General features: G+C 42.6%; 1 protein-coding gene across 2 annotated transcripts in view; it reads right to left on the bottom strand.

The window, feature by feature from the left end:
* Positions 1-7,721: 7,721 nt before the first annotated feature.
* SVEP1 (sushi, von Willebrand factor type A, EGF and pentraxin domain containing 1) overlaps positions 7,722-19,519 on the bottom strand; it is a 117,404-nt gene continuing 105,606 nt past the window's right edge. For both annotated transcript variants that reach the window (XM_030968165.1, XM_030968166.1), the window contains 4 exons: positions 17,467-17,562; positions 14,608-14,703; positions 11,902-11,995; positions 7,722-10,293 (listed from right to left, as the gene is read on the bottom strand). In XM_030968165.1, coding sequence (XP_030824025.1) covers positions 10,263-10,293; positions 11,902-11,995; positions 14,608-14,703; positions 17,467-17,562 — 317 coding nt within the window. In that variant the 3' untranslated portion in view covers positions 7,722-10,262. The remainder of the gene's footprint in view (positions 10,294-11,901; positions 11,996-14,607; positions 14,704-17,466; positions 17,563-19,519) is intronic.

The following is a 19,519-nucleotide window of genomic DNA, read 5'->3' as shown; positions in this document are numbered from 1 at the left end:
CTCCAGCCCAGACTGTATCTCTCCATCTCCAGTGCATGGCTGGGCAGATTATCTGCTGCCTATACTTTAGTTTCCCCATCTTCGTAGATGACATCAATACCTGCAAGTCTTGCTATGGAAATTAATTACATGTGGCTGTGGTCTGAAAACTGGCCAAGCTCACACTCGTCTCTGCAGAGGATCTGCCCTGTGACACTCAGAACACCAGCCTGGCATCACACCTAGTGACATCCACACCTCATCTTGTCAGAGAAGAGTGGCAAACCAACCCAGCTGCAGCAATGCATGGGTGCAGGTAGAAACTGAGGGTGGCAGCAGCATCCATCCCATCAACTCACCATATCTAGGCAGGGATGGCAGAGGAGCCTGAGCTTCTGGCACCCTTATGTAAAAGCATGGTGTGCTGCCCTGGCAGCCAGCTCTGCCTTTGAGTGCAGGGGACCAAGGAGTTTCTGTAGCCCTGTTACAGTATAGCAGGATGCCCTATAGGATATAACATTCCTCTTGGAGGCCAAGCCTGAATTTTGACATGACAGCTGCATAGTTCAAGATATAGGGACCAGTGCAGCTTCCTGCTGTACTGCCTTTCTGCCAGAGGGACAACAGCTTTGTTGCCCTGGAGACTGACTTTCCCTCACAAGAAAATTCCCCCCCCCCGAGGTTGTCTGCTCAGGGTCCCATTTGCCCTGCTCCCCGCTGGGTGAAGGCACCCTGCTTCCTGCAGGAGGTGTGACATTCACTTTTGACCTTAAACCACCCTGCTGCAGGGCTGATTGCACGTGAGCATGGTGCAGCACTGAGCACCCAAGGCAGCTGAGACAACATGCTGGGCATTGCTTCTCCACGTGGCTGCTGTGTGGAGCAGTGCTGCCCCTGAAAGACTGTGCCAGGCTGCAGGGCACTGGCTGCTGTGCATCTGGCTCACTGCTTTGTAGTCCTGAAGATACCTCTCTGCTTGCCTAGACAGGGCACAGCTAAATCTCCCACCAACAGGCTTTTGACATTTTTAAATTAGGGGAAGTAATTTTAGCCATGGGCAGCTGATCTGCAGCTCATTCTCCATCCATGCCTAGGGAGATGTGGAGCTGGCACAAGAGGCTGCACTGCTTCCCCTCAGGTAACAGACAGTGGCTCCCCTGTGCACATGTGTGTGCATGAGGGAGGTATAGAAATAACTCATCTGTTGGGGAATATTGGCAGTGAAGGTTTTCTGATAGCAGAGAAAACCTTGTCTGGATTGAGTGATGTCAAATTATTTCCCAAATGGAATTTTTTGATGTGGTGAACAATATAGAAGATCCAGTTGTGGTCTTCTTGTCCTTTTACAAGTGGTCACCCTGGCTGTTACTTCCTTCGTTAGCCCACTGACGCCTCATAGAGATCCTCATCCTTGACTTGATTTGAATTTCATTGAACTACAAGGGCTGTTTCCCAGTAATGATTGCTGGGGATATTTGCAGCTGCTTTTGATTAAAAAAAAAATCACTGGTGATGAGGACAAGACTGAGAGAGACAATGCATCCAGCAACGTGTCAAATGTGACAGAGTCCTGAGCCTTTTTGGGTCTGACAGGGAACCTGGCACCAGTGAAGGCAAGTTCTTTTGCAAGCCTACTTCAGGTGTTCTTTGCTTCAGTCTTTAATACTAAGATTGGTTGTCCTCAGGGTAGTTGAACTGAAAGGCAGGGATATGGAGTAGAATAAAGCCCCTACAATTCCCAGGGAAATGGTTCCTACTGGTGTATCCCAGTGCTCAGTGTTGGTGTCAGTTCTGTTTAAAATCTTTATTGATGATTTGGATGAAGGGATTGACTGCACCTGGAGTCAGTTTGCAAATGACACCAAGCTGGGTGGGAGTGTAGATCTGCTGGAAGGGATTGCAGAGGGATCTGGACAGTCTGGAATGGTGGGCTGAGGCCAGTTGTAAGAGTTTCAACAAGGACAAGTGCCAGATGCTGCACTTGGGTCGCAAGAACCTTACATGATGAAGGGAGGAGTGACTGGAAAGCTACCCAGCAGAAAAGGACCATGGGGTACAGGTCAACATCTGGCTAAACGTGAGCCAGCCGGAAGCTCAGGTGGCCAAGAAGGACAATGGAATCCTAGCCTGTATCAGCAATAATTTTGGACCAGGACTGTGGGACATGACTGTCCCCCTTGTACTGGACACTGGTGAGGCCCCACCTTGAATGCTGTGCCCAGACTTGTACACCTGACATTGCACACCTAATGTATGAAGGACATTGATGTGCTGGAGCATGTCCAGAAAAAGGCAATGGAGCTGGGGAGGGTTCTGGAGCGTAAGTCTCATGAGGAGACTCATAAGGGAGCTGGTATGTTTAGTCTGGAGAAAAGGAAACTACCTGAAAGGAGGTTGTAGCCAGGTGAGGGTCATGCTCTGATCCCAGATAACAAGTGACAGGACAAGTGGAAACAAGTTGCACCAGAGAGGTTTAGATTGGATAGTAGTTAATTTTCTTTTCACTGAAAGGGTTGCTAAGCATTGAAAATGGCTGCCCAGAAGTCACCATCCTTGGAGGCATTTAAAAGACATGTAAATGTGGCACTTGGTTTAGTGGTGGTCTTGGTAGTGTGAAGTTAACAGCTTGACTCAATATTATTAAAACTATTTTCCATTCTTAACAATTCTATGATTCTGTGGTTCACTTTTACTGCATAGCTTTTACCTCTATTGCTCTAAGGCTCAATTACATATCTTCTGGGAAATGTAAATGGATAGACAGGGCTCCCTTTTCTAATTCTTGGTCCTTAAGTGCTTGATGGTTTTCAGAGTGCTGGTGTCTGTGTACCAAGTCATTTATGCCCCGCCAAACTGCATTATATACTACTTTTGCATCTTTTCATGCATAACCTGAAAGTCTTAAAAAACCCCAGTAGCTTCTTGAAAGCAGAAACATAAGAAACCTTCTGGATTTATCTCTCTGACTGCACGGTGTGCTTATTATGCAGTATCATGCCTTGATTTACACTAACTCAACTCATCAAGTCCAGTGCTTCCTTAGAGTCCCACAGATAACCCAGAAAACTCATATGCTTCTTGGTGCAGTGGGATATCAGTTCCACTTACATTCAATCCTTTGTTTTACCTACCATTAGTGACTCCTCCCTGAAGTGTCCTCAAAAGTGGTATATATACATGGCAGCCACTCATATCTGGTTTATGTAATCCTACCAGGGATGAAATCAGAAGAACCCCATGCTTCTGGAACATTTAGGTTGCAAAATCACACTCTGGACAGGCACTGTGCAGTGTGATCCTTGGTGGCATGAACAGGGTCTGCTTGCCCCCTGCCCCTGGCTGGCTGTGTTTATCTTCCCTTATTTACCTGCCATTTTAGAGTGTTGTGACTCAAGATTTTGTGACACTCCTCCTCCTCCCATGTGGATACCAGCTGCCAGCACACACAGGAATGGCAGGAACATTATCTCACTGGTGCTGGCCAGAGAGAAGTCATACTACCAAAACTAAGATGAAATAAAATACTTACAAGCTCTGTTGCTGCATCTCCCCAGTGCCGTAGGCTGGTCTTGGTTTTGCTCTCCTTTCATCTGCCTAGGACTTTGCCAGTGTTGCTTGTTCCCAAGCATGAAGTACAAAGCAAGTGGGAGTGGGAATAGCCAGGTTACCGGCCTGCCTTCACACTTCCCTCTCTCCCCAGGAGCACATTCTTTTTTAATTTTTTTTTCCTCAGGAAGCACTGACTTGTCATTTCTAATGTTAATTTCACATAATTTCCCTTTATTATGATTATCCTTCCTTCACGTAATTTATTCTCACAGGCGCTTATAGCACTTCCCTGCAATAAACAAGATTAACTAATTAGCTGTTTATCCCTTACCCTACATTGTTAACCAAGCTATTTAATAAAATCATACCAGACATCTGGCCTAGCAATACCTGACTGGGCAGCCACCTCTTTTATCAAATTTCTGCATTCAGCTGATGGCAGATATTCATTGCCAGGCACTTAGCAGCCATCTCACCAGTGTCTGCAGGGCTGACACAATTTTTCATATTTATTGTAATCTTGCACTGACTAAGGCTGCAGCCCAGAAGAATGCTTAAACATGTTTTTAACTGCATAGTTGCAATTAAGTACCCTTAATGGTTGTATGACATGACCATATACTTAAGTGCTTTCAAAACTGCAGCTTTCTTGAGGTTTCCATTCTTGTCATACCACACAGTCTCCCATTTTGCCATCCCTTCTTTTCCAGCATGGAGAAACCTTCCCTCACCTTTGGGAATTCCCCAAATGCACCATGCTAGGTGAGATAGGTCTGGAGTTGTGTCCAGGTTCTCCCTGGGCACAGCTGTAAGACGGTCCCTGTTCAGCATGACCAGTAACTACTGCAGGCATTTCTGCCCCCGTCCTACTTGCCAGGGATGGACTGTGGTCCTTCCTGGGCTCCCATGTCTGTTTCCTGGTGTTACTGCCTAGCTCCACCCTCTCCCTGTCCTAAGCCAGGACAAGGTCCAACTCTGAGGCTTAGGTTTTTGCAGAGCATGTTGTGAACCTACCTTTTCCTTGAAGAATTTTCTGCCTCCCCAGCTAAGCCAGGGATGGGCATGCAGCCTGGCTTTGGTGCTGTGTGTGTCTCGGAGGTTGTCCGTTGATATTGCACCCTCCAGAAGCAGCTGAGAGCAGTAATTCCTTAATAACTCCTTTGGCACTGAACAATGTTTGGGACCTGCTTATGGTATCTCATGAGATATGTACACATGATGCAGAAGGGATCTCTGCATATTGCTGGACTCCTGTGTCCTGTGCACCAACCTAGGATCCTGCTCACGACCTCACCTATGAAACTGTAGCTTCCTGGACAGAACTGCACAAGGACAGATGCAGAAATCAGTTGCAATTTCTCCACAACAGTGGAGCAGATGTCAGGGGAAAGGGCAACCCTAGCCTGCTGCAGTGCAGTCAGAGAAGGCAACAGTATCTTCTTCCCAGGTATTGCAAGCTGATGTGGATGCACCTCCACTCTGTGCCTTTGGTGTCTGCCTGGAAAATGCAGACACCCCCCCCAGCAGCTGCAAGCATAACCTGTATCTGTAAAATGAAAAGCATGGGCAAGGAGTGCAAGAGGAAGGGATGGCAAGGCAAGGCAAGGCAGCAGCAGATGAAGGAGTGCTCAGCTCTGTAGGGCTGCCACTGTGTATTGCAGAGGCTGCCAGCCCTGCCTGCGCTGGCAATTGCAGAGCTTCATCACTCTTCGCACTGTGCCTCCCTCCTAGCCAGTGAGGCTGTTGGCTCCACATCCAATGAATCCTGGCGACTTCTGAGTTAGCTGCAAAAAACCATGCCACTCCCAGCTTAGAAGGAATTACTACAGCCAGACTATTGAAAACAAAGTGAAATAAATGGACTGTACTGAGGAAGCAGCTAGGAGGAGATAGGAACAGAAGGCGTGACTAAGAGGCAGACAGGAAAGTCCTGGGTTTGTTTGTGGGGTATAGGTAAGCTGGGATTGGTGACTGCTGTGATTGTTCTTTGCCACTTGGTTGCATAAAGACAGACTGATTTCCTGAGGCTGCTGGGATATAGCATGCCAAAAGTGTCATGCAGGAGAGAAGAGCCTTCAGTGGAGATCCAGGGTCAGTCCTCATCATGCTTTTGGATTGCTATGTGGTGCAGGCCAGCAGCACCACAGTGACAATCTGTCCCTGCCCAGTAGCCTCCTCTTCTGGCCTTTGCCATGCATGCAGGCTCTGGGTCCAAACAGAACTGGTGCCACTCTGGACTCAATGACATTGTCATAGCTTCAAAGTTTCAGGAGACAGAGAAAGAACTTGAGTTTTCAGGACAATCTGTTCAGCAGATGCTGGTTGCAAATGAAAATTTGAAGGGGGACGATTTGCATTCAGCAAAGATACTAGACTGAAAAGATTAAGGTTAGTGCTGGTCCACTGAGCTAGCAATGAGGTGTGCAGATGACACCTGCAGAAGGGCTATCATTAGTAAAGATGATAATGATGCTTAAATCTCATCTGTCATTTTAAAACTGCAGCACCTTGGGGGAGAAGGTGGGGCTCATCTGACCCATACCTAAAATCGGAAGATTTGAAGTGACTTTCTTGTGGTGGCACAGTCTGCCACTGGCTGGGAGAAACTCAAGTGTCCTCTTCACCAGGCCATGTATGATACTTCTTGCAGCACAAAGAAGTATGGGATCACGCTGGTCCATCTACAGGAGGGACACCTGGCATGAAGGACAAACCTACGCTGAAGAACCATGTCCATCAGCTTGTGAAGAACAGCAGCTTTTGTAGTGCTCCAAGCTCAGGAGGGAGAGGTGGCAAGCCTGCAGTGCTTGACATTGGCAGGCACTAGCAACACGTCAGTCTAGAAAGCAAGGGTAATGGAAGTGCAGCCCTGCTCCTGGGAGAGGAGCTCACTGTAAATGGGATGGATATGTGAAGAAGTGCTCTGGTTCATGTGCATGAATGGAAATAACCTTAGAGAAATAGATCAATAATGATACTGTATATTCCACCTGGCTTGCCTCTGGGAACTGCAATTCCTGTCTCTTGGTGCTGGTAATGTGTGGTCAAGGTGTGTTCTCCCAGAAAAGAATCTGCAGGGCGGTAAAAGCAGCAGGGATCCTTTCTGCAGTGAGGATCCAAACTGCTCTAAGAGTTGCACAAACTGTTCCTACTCTGAGATGCAAAAGAGATCTCTGGTCAGACTGTTAAAGTGTAGGGGTGACTCCTCATGCTAACAAGTGCTGGCACACACTAACCCTGTCCAGTGCCCCCCCTGAGATGAGAGTCAACACAAACATTTCCCAGTGTACTTCCAAGCAGCAAGACATAGGTGTCAGTAGACTCCTTTCAGAGTTTTAGCTTGTTCAGTTGTTGCAACACAGAGAACAGGGGCAGGGAAGGAGCCTGTTCTTACCACACGGCTCTTTAAATAAGGCAGTTCTCAGTGTTTCCAGAGCATGCACAAGATCTAAGCCCATGTGCACAGGCATCCCAGCTGTTCCCACTCAGGATTTTTACCCATATTTCAAGTACTGCAAATTTCTATCTTTTTCATAAGATACACATTAAATTTCAAGGCTTCATTAACAACACTATCAGTAACCTCACACCAACTTTTGAGTTGCAGGTTCAGGGAAAGGCTTTCAAACATTGACCACATTTTGCACTTCCAAGTCTCCACTTATGCCTGTGTATTCAAACATTGTCAGGTTTACAACATTATCTCCAAAAACTTCACATTCTAAATCTTTTGCTTGTTATGTCATATATGCTACTTGTTCAGAGGAGTGGTGTTTGAGTTAAAATTTTTTCTTCCTGTTACAGTGATTCTTTACCTCATTTGTCCAGGAATATGGGCATTTCCATACCTTTAAAAATTCCAGTACTGGTGCCGAATAAAACAAGTTGTATCTCCTTCAGTAGTAAGTGAAGCAGGTTTTAATCTGTCTCTTCATGCCAGTGGTAAATTTGGCCTTGACAGGTCTGCCCTAGCAGAACAAAGGATTTGAAAAATGAGGTGCTAACTGCATTTTTATCTGCAAATCCAAACCTGGACTAATCCAACACACCTTCTTAAGTTTGCTGGCAATTGTTTTGTCTTTTTGCTTAAGTGGAGGTCTATTTTTGTAGTCTCTGCCATCAGATTCTAAAGATTAACAGCTTAATATAATTGTTGTGAGGGTTTACAAAAAGAATGCAATGTTGCCTCTATATAGGTACTAAACAGGGTGCAACTTTATTTACAGTGTAAAGTGCATCACATGGAAGTCGTTTAAAACACACAACAAGCAGTGACATAAATGACAATACAGTACTGGGTAGGGAGGGGAAAATATTCCAGCAAGTATGAAAACATCATCAATAGCACTAATATGACAGCCTCTAGTTTCAGCTATTCTGTCCTAACACCATATCTCCTTACAAAACATGTTGACTGGGTTGATCCCAGGACTCCATGTACAAGTCACTAGTGTGAAGCTGGGGTTCTAAAAGCTATTCTCCAGCCCTAAACTGTCCAGCAATGTCCTGCCAGATCTAAGCACTCTCCTCATCACTGCTGTTCTGCTCTGGAGATGACCAGGACAGAGCCAGAGGACACACCAGAGAAGCACACTGGAAAAGGGACAAAAACACGAGAATGACATATAAATAAAGATCTACTTTTCTCACCTATGCACTTTTTCCCTTGAGAAGTCCCGTGTTGCTCACTGCAGCTTTCCTTCATTTGCTGTTAAGGCAGCAAGGAAGTCAAGGAACAAAGTGCCTACAAATAGTGGTGACTGTGTGCTGAAATGTGGACATTACTTACTGAACACTAACTTCAGTCAAAGCTGTAAACGTCGATGGTTGTGGAGCTGGGAGACAGAAGATTTTTGCTATGTGCTAGCAGAGTTCATTAGAAAAAGAAGGTTGTGGGAGCTAAAACCACAACTTTCAGCTGGTTGCAGCTCCCACTGGGAAAGAATCTACATTCACATTAATTTGATCCCCTAATGACTCCTATTCTTTACTATCTGTTTTTCTTTTAATTGGCTGAAAGCTCCTAATGGCTGATAACTTTGCTTGTTTCTTTCTTCTCCATTTCTGGTTTTGGGCTAACAGCCATCAGTTATGTGTCAGTATTTACTAGAGCCCTGTTACTGTAACTGTGAGCTTGTTTTGGTGTCCTATCACTTCCCTGTATCAGGGTTCATGCATAAAAGGAAGGTACATCCATAAAGTGGGGTGGGGCAGTTGTGCAGACTCTTAATCTGGAGGGTAATTAAGCAGGAATAGGAAGCTACAGAAGGTAAAATTGATTTCTCTTTTTCTTTCCCAATGATAACTGCAAATTACACTTTTCTTTTATTATTGGGAAAAATGAAGCTTCTGATCAATGACTCTCATTCTGACTCAAAGATCTTTTTTCATAGATCAGACTTTTTGCTAACTGGTAACAGTTACCAAACATGTGACTTTGAAAGAAGCAATGCATGTGATTTCTGTCTTGTAATTCCACCACCCTACTTAATCATGAATTTTAACATTTCAATTCATCAGAGCATGACTTAATGGTGGAACTCATATGTGTTTTCCTCAGATACAGTGGGATCACCAGTCTGAGAATGAGAAATCTGATAACATGTATGCTCTCAGTATTTCTCAGTCAGCTGAGCATTTCTGCCTGTGTGTGCTCAAGAGAGGCCTTTTCCAATTTTTTGAGGATTCTGCATAACAAAACCACAACGTTTTTGCAAGCAATAGCAAACTTTCACTCGTAAACTTAGCTGGTGCCTTCTCTCTCCATCTCAGGGGCAGTCAGATATTGGGAGCCAATCCGAAGATATCAAAAACATTCACCTAGCAGATACCAATGAAGAGATATACTTCATTTATATAGGAAAGGGATGGTGGTTACAGGCAGGTTGTGAATCCCGTGGCAAATGGAAGGTGCAAGGTTCAGAGATCCATCTGCTTCCCACTGCTGGATCCTGGATTATTCAGCTTAGAGCTACATCTGAACAGCCTGTAGGTCAGAAAGCTTCAAAGGCTCTTGTTGGCTAGACTTAATCCATTATTCTCTGAACGAGATGGTGTTCCCTCATGTCTTTTACTAAGAAATCGGACGTAAAACTCATGTTGATGCCTCCCATTAAGTCATTCTCCAATGAAGTTAATGTCACATAAACTACACTACAGAATCTTCTTATGCTCACCAGAAACTGTGGTTACAACGCAGACCTTATCACATGCAGTTATAATTTTTATCAACTGAAGTTCCAAGACAGGCCCAATGCAGAGTTTAGCGGCTCATTCAGCCTTGTGTAACACACTTTACTGTTGAGTTGCTGGACAGTAGTATGCTTTGACAGGTCGTAAGCAGAATTGCCATATTCTGTTTAATCATGGCTGGCAGTATAGTACAGTTTAATTAGCTTACTTAATGTAAGCTAAGTACTGTAATGTGAGAAATGGGAGGGACTTCACCTTAAACAAGCACTTCGTCAGTGGATTGTAGGAATCTTTACATTTGTATGTATATGTGTGTATGACACCTGTGTAGCAGCATATATTTGATAATACTTTTATAAATGAAAAATACAGAGGATTTCTTTAAAAATTGAAAGATGTATCACAAAATAAAATACAAAACAAGGGAGCTGGGGAGGGGTGGAGGAAGGGAAACAACGGATTTGATTTACAATGCATTAGAATCCAAGCCTTGGTGCCTAGGCTGAAGAAAGATATCTGAATGTGGAATCGCTGCTCTGATGTTAAAAGGGATAGAATCCAGCCTTCCGTTTCCTGCATCAAAAACCCAAACAAAATAAAATCAGTGGTGTGCTGAACATATCATATGATCAACACTGAGGCACAAGAGGATGGTGTCTGAAAGTATACCGCGGATTAGAATGCCATAGCTCAAAGAGGTGGAGAGAGTGGCCTTGGGAAATAGAATAACCGACATTTAATTTAAGTCATGGCTCATCACAGGGTAGTTTGGAACTAGTCTTATTCTGCATGCTGACAAAAACTTTGGGACCTTTCAGCTTCCCCTTATAAATCCACACCTTGTTAACTGCAGCAGGGAATCTCTGGTATCATGTTATTTGCCTGTATTGTTTTAGAATTCCCAGGTATCATATCCCATAAAGAGCCACAAGTAACTGAGGCCAAAACTTAACAAAATGTGAAACAGATCTCGGAGCTTGTTTCTGTCTTCACTTCACCCATCCAGTTATGTTTGGGAAATGTCCTCTCAAAACACATGTCCTTTCTGGAAGGGACAAGCTGCTAGATCCCAATCCTGCAGGGCTAATGACCCACCTTCTGTGCTCTGCTGCACAGAGCTATGGACTTGGACAAAAAAAACCAACAAAAGGAGCCAAGGATAGTCTGGTTTAGGAATAGCCTGAAACTTTTATCATGAGATAAACTCCACTATTTTTGGCTATTATGCCTGCTGGATTTGGGCTTCTCTGCTTCATGTCCTAAATGGATATACTACCAGACTTCAGATGCATACCCTTCTAAAGCTGAAAGATATTGTTTCTTGGCAATACATTTAAGTTGCTTCACAAAGGCACATAGAATCACAGCTGACAATGGAACACTATTTGTTTTTGTCAATGTGATTTCTTAGTCAAGCTTCTCTTCTATAGCTTTAAGATAAAATGTCTATCAGAGATACAGGAAGAAATGTCTGTCACTATCTGCCCAGAAGGAAGAACGGAAAAAATGACAATGTCACAGGCTTCATCTGTTCCCTGCAGAAAAATATCAATATTCATCTGGTTCTTGTTAAGCTCTCCAGGATAATGACCACTGTGTTCAGCAAGAGCCTGTGTGAGTTGAGGTACATACATTTTTGCTATCATGGCCCTAGAGCTGCCAGGAGATTTGAACTTGGACTTGCCTCAGAGGTACCTTGTTGTACTCTTTAAATGATTACATCACTCAATGCTGGTTGTAAGATGACTTATTATTTATGACAAACATTGCATAACCCCAGTCTTAAACATGGACCTAGCTGAGGTGTATACAGTTCAAAATGAACACTAATAAAGAGTAAGCCACCAAAATTTCCCAAAGAACATTCTGTATTACATGTCAAAACCCCACCTCCATTTACATAGTGAAAATACGTAACACAATGAAAACATTGTGGGTTTGCATGTCTGATTACATGTAAAGATAGAATTTTCAGAGTTTTCTACAAGTTTGGCAATCATTTTGCAGGGTACCCTCTAAGGTCTTTACATATTGCCTGTGAAACTTGAGGCATCTAAAGGTTACTGATTTACAGAATCTAGAGATGCTCAAAATGTTAAAATTATTTGCTCATTCCTCAGATTTAGAGTTCAGTAGGATGTGATTCAGTCTAGCCCTGGGACAGTGCTCAGTGACGCTTACCTAGAGCAGTCAGGTCCAGTCCAGGAAGAGGGACAGTAGCACCGGTTTGGTCGTATGCACCTCCCACCATTTAAGCAAGGCAACTGGCAAACAGCTGCACACAAACACACACAAATTTGCATTAATGAGCACATCCCCAACAAGCTGATTTGTTGTGGAACAGTAGCAGGACACTGAAAATCCATCCTGCCTTATTCTGTTAAGAATGGGAAGGACAGCCTGAGAAGCATACGTCTGCTAAGTGTGATTTGACTCCTTCTACTACTTCTGCTGTCTGATGCATTGTATGAGCTGCTTGAAACAGCCAGTGTGTAATTTTACATTGCCTTAAAAATTCTATTGATCTTTGATTCCAATTAAGATAACAAAGGAATGCAAGCAGAAGTAGGAGCAAGAATTAGAAGAATCATGAGATGAACAGGAGAACAGGAATAAACTGTTGTTTTTTTTTTAAAGGTATGTGACAGCTTAACACTAGCTGGGACAAGCAGACACCAGATATGGGAAAAAAGTATAGAAAGAGACAGCAAAAGCAGAGGAAGCTGAAGGTCAGAAAGCCATGCGCAGATCTATAGCAAGCAAGGAATAAGACTTCATGAAATGGCACCTGTATGGGGACAAGGAAAGGAAGCAGAGAACAACAGTAAGATCCTGAAAGACACTGGATAGCCCTAAGAGGTGAGATTAGGTGCAACAGGGCATTAGAGAAAAAACCCTTGTCTGCCTTACAGGTCATGCTGAGCCTGGCTGAACATGCTTTTGTGTGACAGTCTAACCCAAGGGTGTCACGTAACCAAACAAAAGTCAAAGTTGCAAGTCTTCCTATCAATTTTGAGATTGAAAGGTAAAGAACCACACAGTTTATAGAACCAATTTAGATATACACATAATGAGGTCCTTCAAACACAAACATTTATATTGCAGGAAAGATGTGAATACTTTAAAGCAGATAATGCCATATGTAGAGGACAGACCTAAAGATACCAGTGAGGACAAAGTCTGGGTAATATTTTTGCAAGGAATATGCCTCGGGGAACACTGATTATTATGGAATTACAGGAAATGGAAATGAGTAGTCACAGGAATGCAAAAAACCTACTCCAGTTCCTCTGGGCCAAACAAGAACAAACAATGGCAGGAGGCTATTGTGATAGACCATCCATATACAATTAAGTCCACCAAGTGCATAATGTTGAAAATTACTTTTGATTTTGGAATGAAAAAAATGACAAAAACATCTTTAGCTGTCACTGAAGTGTTTCTTTATCACAGCAAAATATCAATATCAGTAGCTGAAACAACAAATGATTAAAAAACTTCATAAGCAGTGTTTATGCTGCAGATGCAGTTGTTCACTATAATTTTCCCTTTAGCTACTGAAAAGCAGGTCAAGCCTGTACAGATTTGAATGGCTGGCCAAAAAGCCAAGAAGCCATCTATCCTCCTCAAGCACCTATTATAGCTGCAAGGCTTGTGAAATATGAGACGAAATGATGCATTATGTGTTAGGCAAGAGTCCCTTCAAAATACAATAGTTCAGAGTGAAAATGTTCTCTCTGGTATTTCATTTTCCTGCAGAGGTATTTGGTTTGCAGTGTATTCCCCAGCTTATCCCCCAGATTCACTATTCTTATCAGTTAAACAAATACTATGAACATTCATTAACAGAGGCATGAATTCCTTCCCAGCTCACCCCATCAGCTTCAAAGTCTTGCAGGAAGGCAAAACTGGGCTTTCATGTTAAGCTCCTATTAAAAATCAGTTAAGGTACACCTGGACAATAAAAATACAGTGAAGAAACTGAAATATATGTTTAAAAATAGCTAATATTTGTAAGTGCTTAAGATCTAACAGTGATTGAAAGATGTTTCACTAATCAGTCAGTTGCTGAGTTTGATTGTCTTTTCACAGGGAAAAGTCGTTCAAAACCTGCTGTTTGTTCAGTCTTCATATGAAATCCCATATTCTAAACTCAGGTTCAAATATTTTCCGTAACTACAGCCAACCTCATCTCACACAAATGGACTGGTTAGGCCACAAACCTGGACACTAGAATCACTCCCCTCCTACCTCTCACTATTTTTGTGCGCTCCATGACCTTCACCTTCAGTTAGGTGCAAGTAAGAGATCTAGTAAAAAGAAGTGCACGTTGAATTTGCTCAAAGAACTTAGATGATACCTAATGTAGGGTACCCATGTACAATGTATCTATTGAACTCAATCACCCTTAAATCCTTGCTTTGGTGTGCTCTCTGTCCTGATTCAGTACCCAGGCAATCACTGGGCATCCACCAAACCAGGCAGCTATGTGGTGAAAAACCACTGTAATACCTGCAGCTTGTTTGTGAATTTAATGGTGACCTGCATTTCCTGAAGATGAAAATGAAAATCATGCACCTGGAATTGAGAAAAATAGTTTTATTCTTCTCCTTGGAAACCCTTTCTCCTTTGCACTGCTTTTTGCAGAGAGTACTTTTGTGAATACTGTCTGTCCTTTTTGAGAGCAAGCTTTTCTGGTACTTTTAAAGGGAGGGACTAGTCTGAAGGTAGTTTACAACTGGGAACAGCAAATCCTCCAGGAACCTTATTGTAGGCCTGGGTTTTCCTGTGACAAGCTCAGGAGTTTTATGAGTCCTTAGAGAACTGTGCTAGGTATTGCTAGCAGAGTCCCAAAAAGTGAGAAAAAAGGCAGGTGAGAAATTTTACCCATATGGCAGCGTGATCCAGTCCATCCGAGGGGGCAGTCACATTGGTAAGGGGCCACACAGCGACCTCCGTTGAGACATGGCAGAATGCATATTGCTAAGGAGAAGAGAACCAGAGAAAATAATTATCTCCCATGAAAGCAAAGAATAGAGTGTGCAAGAGACGAGCTTATATTTAACTAGAAACTCTGCTGCCCCTTGAAGTGTTTGCATGGAGTATCAGCAGAGCTGAGCAGGACCTACCCACCAGGCATGAGCAGCTCATACAACTGGCATGACAGACAGATATGACAAAGAGTAGTGGCAAAGAAATGGATAGGCTGGAGCAATTGCTGGAGTCCTTCAGGTGCTTTGTAGGCTCTGTGTTCATGGGGAATGAGCCAGGGCTGTTTGTATCTCACATGTAATATCCACAGATATTGGCCACTTCTGTGATGGTGGTAACAAAACCAGTTCATGCTTTAATCACAAAAAACTGGATTGTTTGTGAATTCTCTGGGCTTGCAGATGTAGTATCCAAAACAAGTTAATCTGTGCCCTGCCCATAGAAAAGCACTTTGTCTAGGCCAGTGAAAACATGCTGAGACAGGTGAAACTATATGCCCCTTGGGAAAGGCAGCTTGGAAACAAGGCATTTTGGGTGAAAAAAGCTAGGGCTGGAAGCTCTGGGGAAGAAACAAAGCACATACCAAGCAGCTGATGACCTCTGGACAGAGCAGCAATTGAGCTACACTGCTCCTGTGAGCAGATCTGCAAAATTCCCATGTGTTCATGCTTTAAGTAGCTTCACAAAACCATCATCTCCACTATGATAAGTGAACAAAGTACTTGAGTGTACCTGCTCTAAGAAGAGCAAGAGTTTGAGCTGGGTCTCAAATTTGGACCCTCAAGAGGCATTTCCAGTAGAGTTTAATACTGGAAAGGTGGATGGGGGCTGCAGAAGACTGAAGTAGGGGTTCTTCTTCTGCTGCACAGCAGAGATCAAGCTGAGCAGGTACAGTCAGCTTGGATAAAAAAATAATTGTGAACTTCCACTGACTTCACAGGACTAACCTGTATCACCAGGAAATACTTTTCTAAATCATTAAACTTGTAGTACCATGCAAGTTTTTTAGAATGGTCAGGACTCTCTCAAGAAGATGAATCCTATTTTTTTTGTGAAATGTACTGTGAACTACAAGGTGACTAAATTCTCTCAGTGTGCTTACTCTGGCCTGATACTGACAAGTCAGTGCTCAGTGCTAGCACTCAAAAATTCCTTGGGCTTCCAGAACAGGCCCTCAACTTCAAAGACTAAATCTGTTTTTCTGTTCACTGCTGCACCTTGTTTGACAAGCAATGCAAAATTGGTGTTGTACTGACCAATTGTGGGAATTCTTTTCCCTTTTCTAACTATCTATACTAAAGTAAAACAAAACAAAACAAAACAACCAAACCAAAACAAAAAAACCCCTAGTGCCTGTACTTTCATGAAGTGTGACCTGCCTGGTCAGTTGCCAGTCTGAATTGGATGATGACTGAAATGGCTGAGATCATAAATGAAATGTCTGGTTCTGGAGAATGCTTCAAGTGTCATTACTGATGAAACTAATAAATTCAATTGTGGGATACCAAACAATTTTTTCAGACACAGGGTGCAAGCCTCTTCTGCTGAGACTGTGAGACTTACAGGACTAAGTTGCACAAATGGCTGTGGTCATACTGCCAGGCACAGGGACAGAAAAAGATGATCTGTGTGAATATATGACATAGCTGGAGTTTCCATAAATGCAAAAAGACAAAACTTGCTGAACCTCTTGTTCTCATTCTGTATCTACTACTAATTTCTGCCATGTGCAACTGATACTGTCACAGAGAAGACTTGAAAGCTGCAGAGATTCAGAGGACCATTTTAACATATGATAAATCTTAAATATTTGAACCATATTCTTTTCCAAGAACTAGATGAGAATGTGCACAACTTTTGTAGAGTTCCATGTATATTCAGAGTCAGGGGCAGTGACTCAAATCTGGGGACAGTGACACCACCCCTGCTGTAGGTCTTGGACATGCTAAAACCTTACATCAGGGCCATACTGAATACTAAACACTAAATAAAGGCACTTCCTTTTCTCTCCACATAGGCATGCCTTACTATATGTACAGTAATAAGGTTCCTCATGCAGCAGCTATGCCAGGCTGAAAGGGTTAAATCTCCCAAATTCCTTGTGCTAAGACCACCATGAAGAGAAACATGGATCAAACTGGCATCCCAATGTCACCCAGGGAATCTGATTTGAGAGTCAGATTTGGCTCTTTTCAGTGACAACAGATCCAGTTCTCTAATAATTTGGAAATCCGTGACAGGAAAAACCAGTCTAGAACTTGTGAGGGACAAGTACACAGGTCAGGAGGGACAGCCTGGAAAATGGGACACATTACATTATTTGAACATAAACTGATGAGGTTCATAACCACAGACTGATAAAAATGGAAGCCAAGAAACTAATGCAGCCACCAGCAGAACACTCACATCTCTTCTGTTCTAATCCCTTTTCATTCCCCAAAACTATCAGGTATTGCTATTAGAAACAGACTTTGGAGAACTGAAACAAGGTGTTCTTCAATCACAGTGAAAGAGCACTGAGAAACAAAATCACATCAATTTAAAAAGTGCTTGTTTTGCTTAGAAGATGTAAGGGAATGGTTATTTTTCTAGAGATAAGCCAAGTATATACCTTTGTTCCCTTACATTTGTCAAGCAGAATATATTAATGTTTTTTATGGTTTTATCTCTTATGCCTCTTCTGGTTCACTGCAGTAAATCGATCTGTCTTACCAACAACACCCTCAGGATTACAATTAGGAACGGCATACATACGCTCTTCGCAGAGACGGCCCATCCAGCCATCGGGACAGGAGCAGGCATTGGGTCGCTCGCAGATGCCGCCATTCTGGCACGGGAACCGGCAGACAGCTGGAAACATTGCAATTTCATTACAAACTCTGGACACTGAATTAGAAGCCTAGTAACTCAGCAGTAACTTGCACAGACCTTTTCAGAATAAAGCTTAGAGCAGAACAAACAAATGCAGTGAAGTTCAGAAACATTGCCTGATTTTGATTTCAAGGGCTACATCATCTTCTGGGTCTATGTGTTTGATTAGGTACTGTAAGGAAGAGTGTAAGAATCATTAAGATAATCAAAAGATTGTCCACAGAAAGAACGAAAATGTAGACATATTTATAGTTGAATAAATCATTTGGATAGTGTTTCAAGGCTGACACTATTTTTTATTTGATTTTCCCACTAACTTTTGTAATACAAAATTAAAATACCCATACAATACACCATAAAAACCTATTACCCTCCTCACACCTTCACCCCAGCCTCCTACATTGACTCTGGAATAGAATCAAGCTTTCTTCTAACGTTGGTATGAAACACCAAGACAATGCCATCTGGCATACACTGTCTAAAGTAAGATTAACTGTGTGATAGAACAGGCAATTTTTACTGCACTATCATCCACTATAATGAGAAGTGACCAAAAAGGGTGCAGCAGCGGCACAGTAAGTGTTCACCTCTAGAACCCAAAGTATGACTACAAACCTCACCAAGCATTCATGCTGACTGGGGCTCCTCGGCTTCCATTCCTATTAATATGCACCTTATGATGAAAGTGAGGAATTTGGAGTGGAGTCTGTCATGCTGGGCCAATGTGGTGCCTGGGCTAGACAGACTTTGGACTTGTCACTTCTATGACACTGTACCATCTCTTGTCATACACATCCAGGGAAACCAGGTCTACTTTAGAAAACCAGGTGAAAGCTATGCACAAACATGTTACACTTAAAGATCATTGGAGGAAGAATGATCTTTCTCATGTTGGTGTACACACTGTACAGAGAAAATGAAAAATTGCAGCTGCAAGAAAATATGACAGAACAAATACGTAATAAGACTGACAGTAATCTAAGGAAACTCAATCTGAACTCCTAATTGCATCTGAACTGCTATTGTTAATTAGTTATTAGGTGAGCAAAATATGCATTTAAGTTTTGAGTGTTTGTTAGCATTCAATACAAACAGTGGATTGGCACACTGAAACACTGTTCAGACCTCAAATCCTCATTGGAAAGAATGCAAATCTTTCCCTCAGAGAGACAAACTTGAGTCACTCCTGGAGCTAAGACATTCCAAAATGCAAGATACAACTTGGAGTCTGTTGAAATGAGGCCAAGGCTCTGCATGTTATTTTTCAGTCTCAAGAGCCTTCCCATCAAGTGTCAGCTGATAATAAGAATGGGAAGAGATCTCTGAAAGATTAACATAATTTACAATATTTTAACAGTGATTTTGAAAATTTTTATTGTAAAAATATCTATTACTACACAGACAGCTTGTCTCTGGGTGTTGACTAAAGCAGAATAGTGTGCCAAACAGGTTTCTTTTCTGCAGTGGAAGAACCATTTAAAGCTTTGTGTGATCTACACCACTTAAACAATATTCCATGAATGTATAATGGGATGTGAGATAAAATATTAATGTATAAATGATATCCCACATTAAATTCAAAGCACACGAAATAAGGTCTCTGAAATATTCTTCCTCTCTCTTAATGTAGAAGATGCAGATATTTCATGAGTTGCAAAAATTGCTTTGGATGGCAACTCCATGCTACTCAGCAATCAGATGTCAGGTAGAGATAGGCTTTTCCTGGGTTTCTACCCAGGTCCTGGTTGTGAAACTGAATGAGAATGTATCATCCCTAGATGTGCACTTGTTATACACCAATTTAGGCAAGCAAAGACTACTTGTCTGTAGCTGTGAGGATTATTCTTATCAACGGACAAGACTAGAAAAATGGACTGGAAGTTAAGCTGAGATCTCTTTTTTATTTTTTTGTCTATTGTAAAAACAAGCAAATGCA

Source organism: Camarhynchus parvulus, chromosome Z, assembly GCF_901933205.1.
Source record: "Camarhynchus parvulus chromosome Z, STF_HiC, whole genome shotgun sequence".
Classification (NCBI taxonomy): domain Eukaryota; kingdom Metazoa; phylum Chordata; class Aves; order Passeriformes; family Thraupidae; genus Camarhynchus; species Camarhynchus parvulus.
The sequence above is the reverse complement of the archived record's forward strand: the minus strand, read 5'-3'. Positions and strand labels throughout refer to the sequence as shown.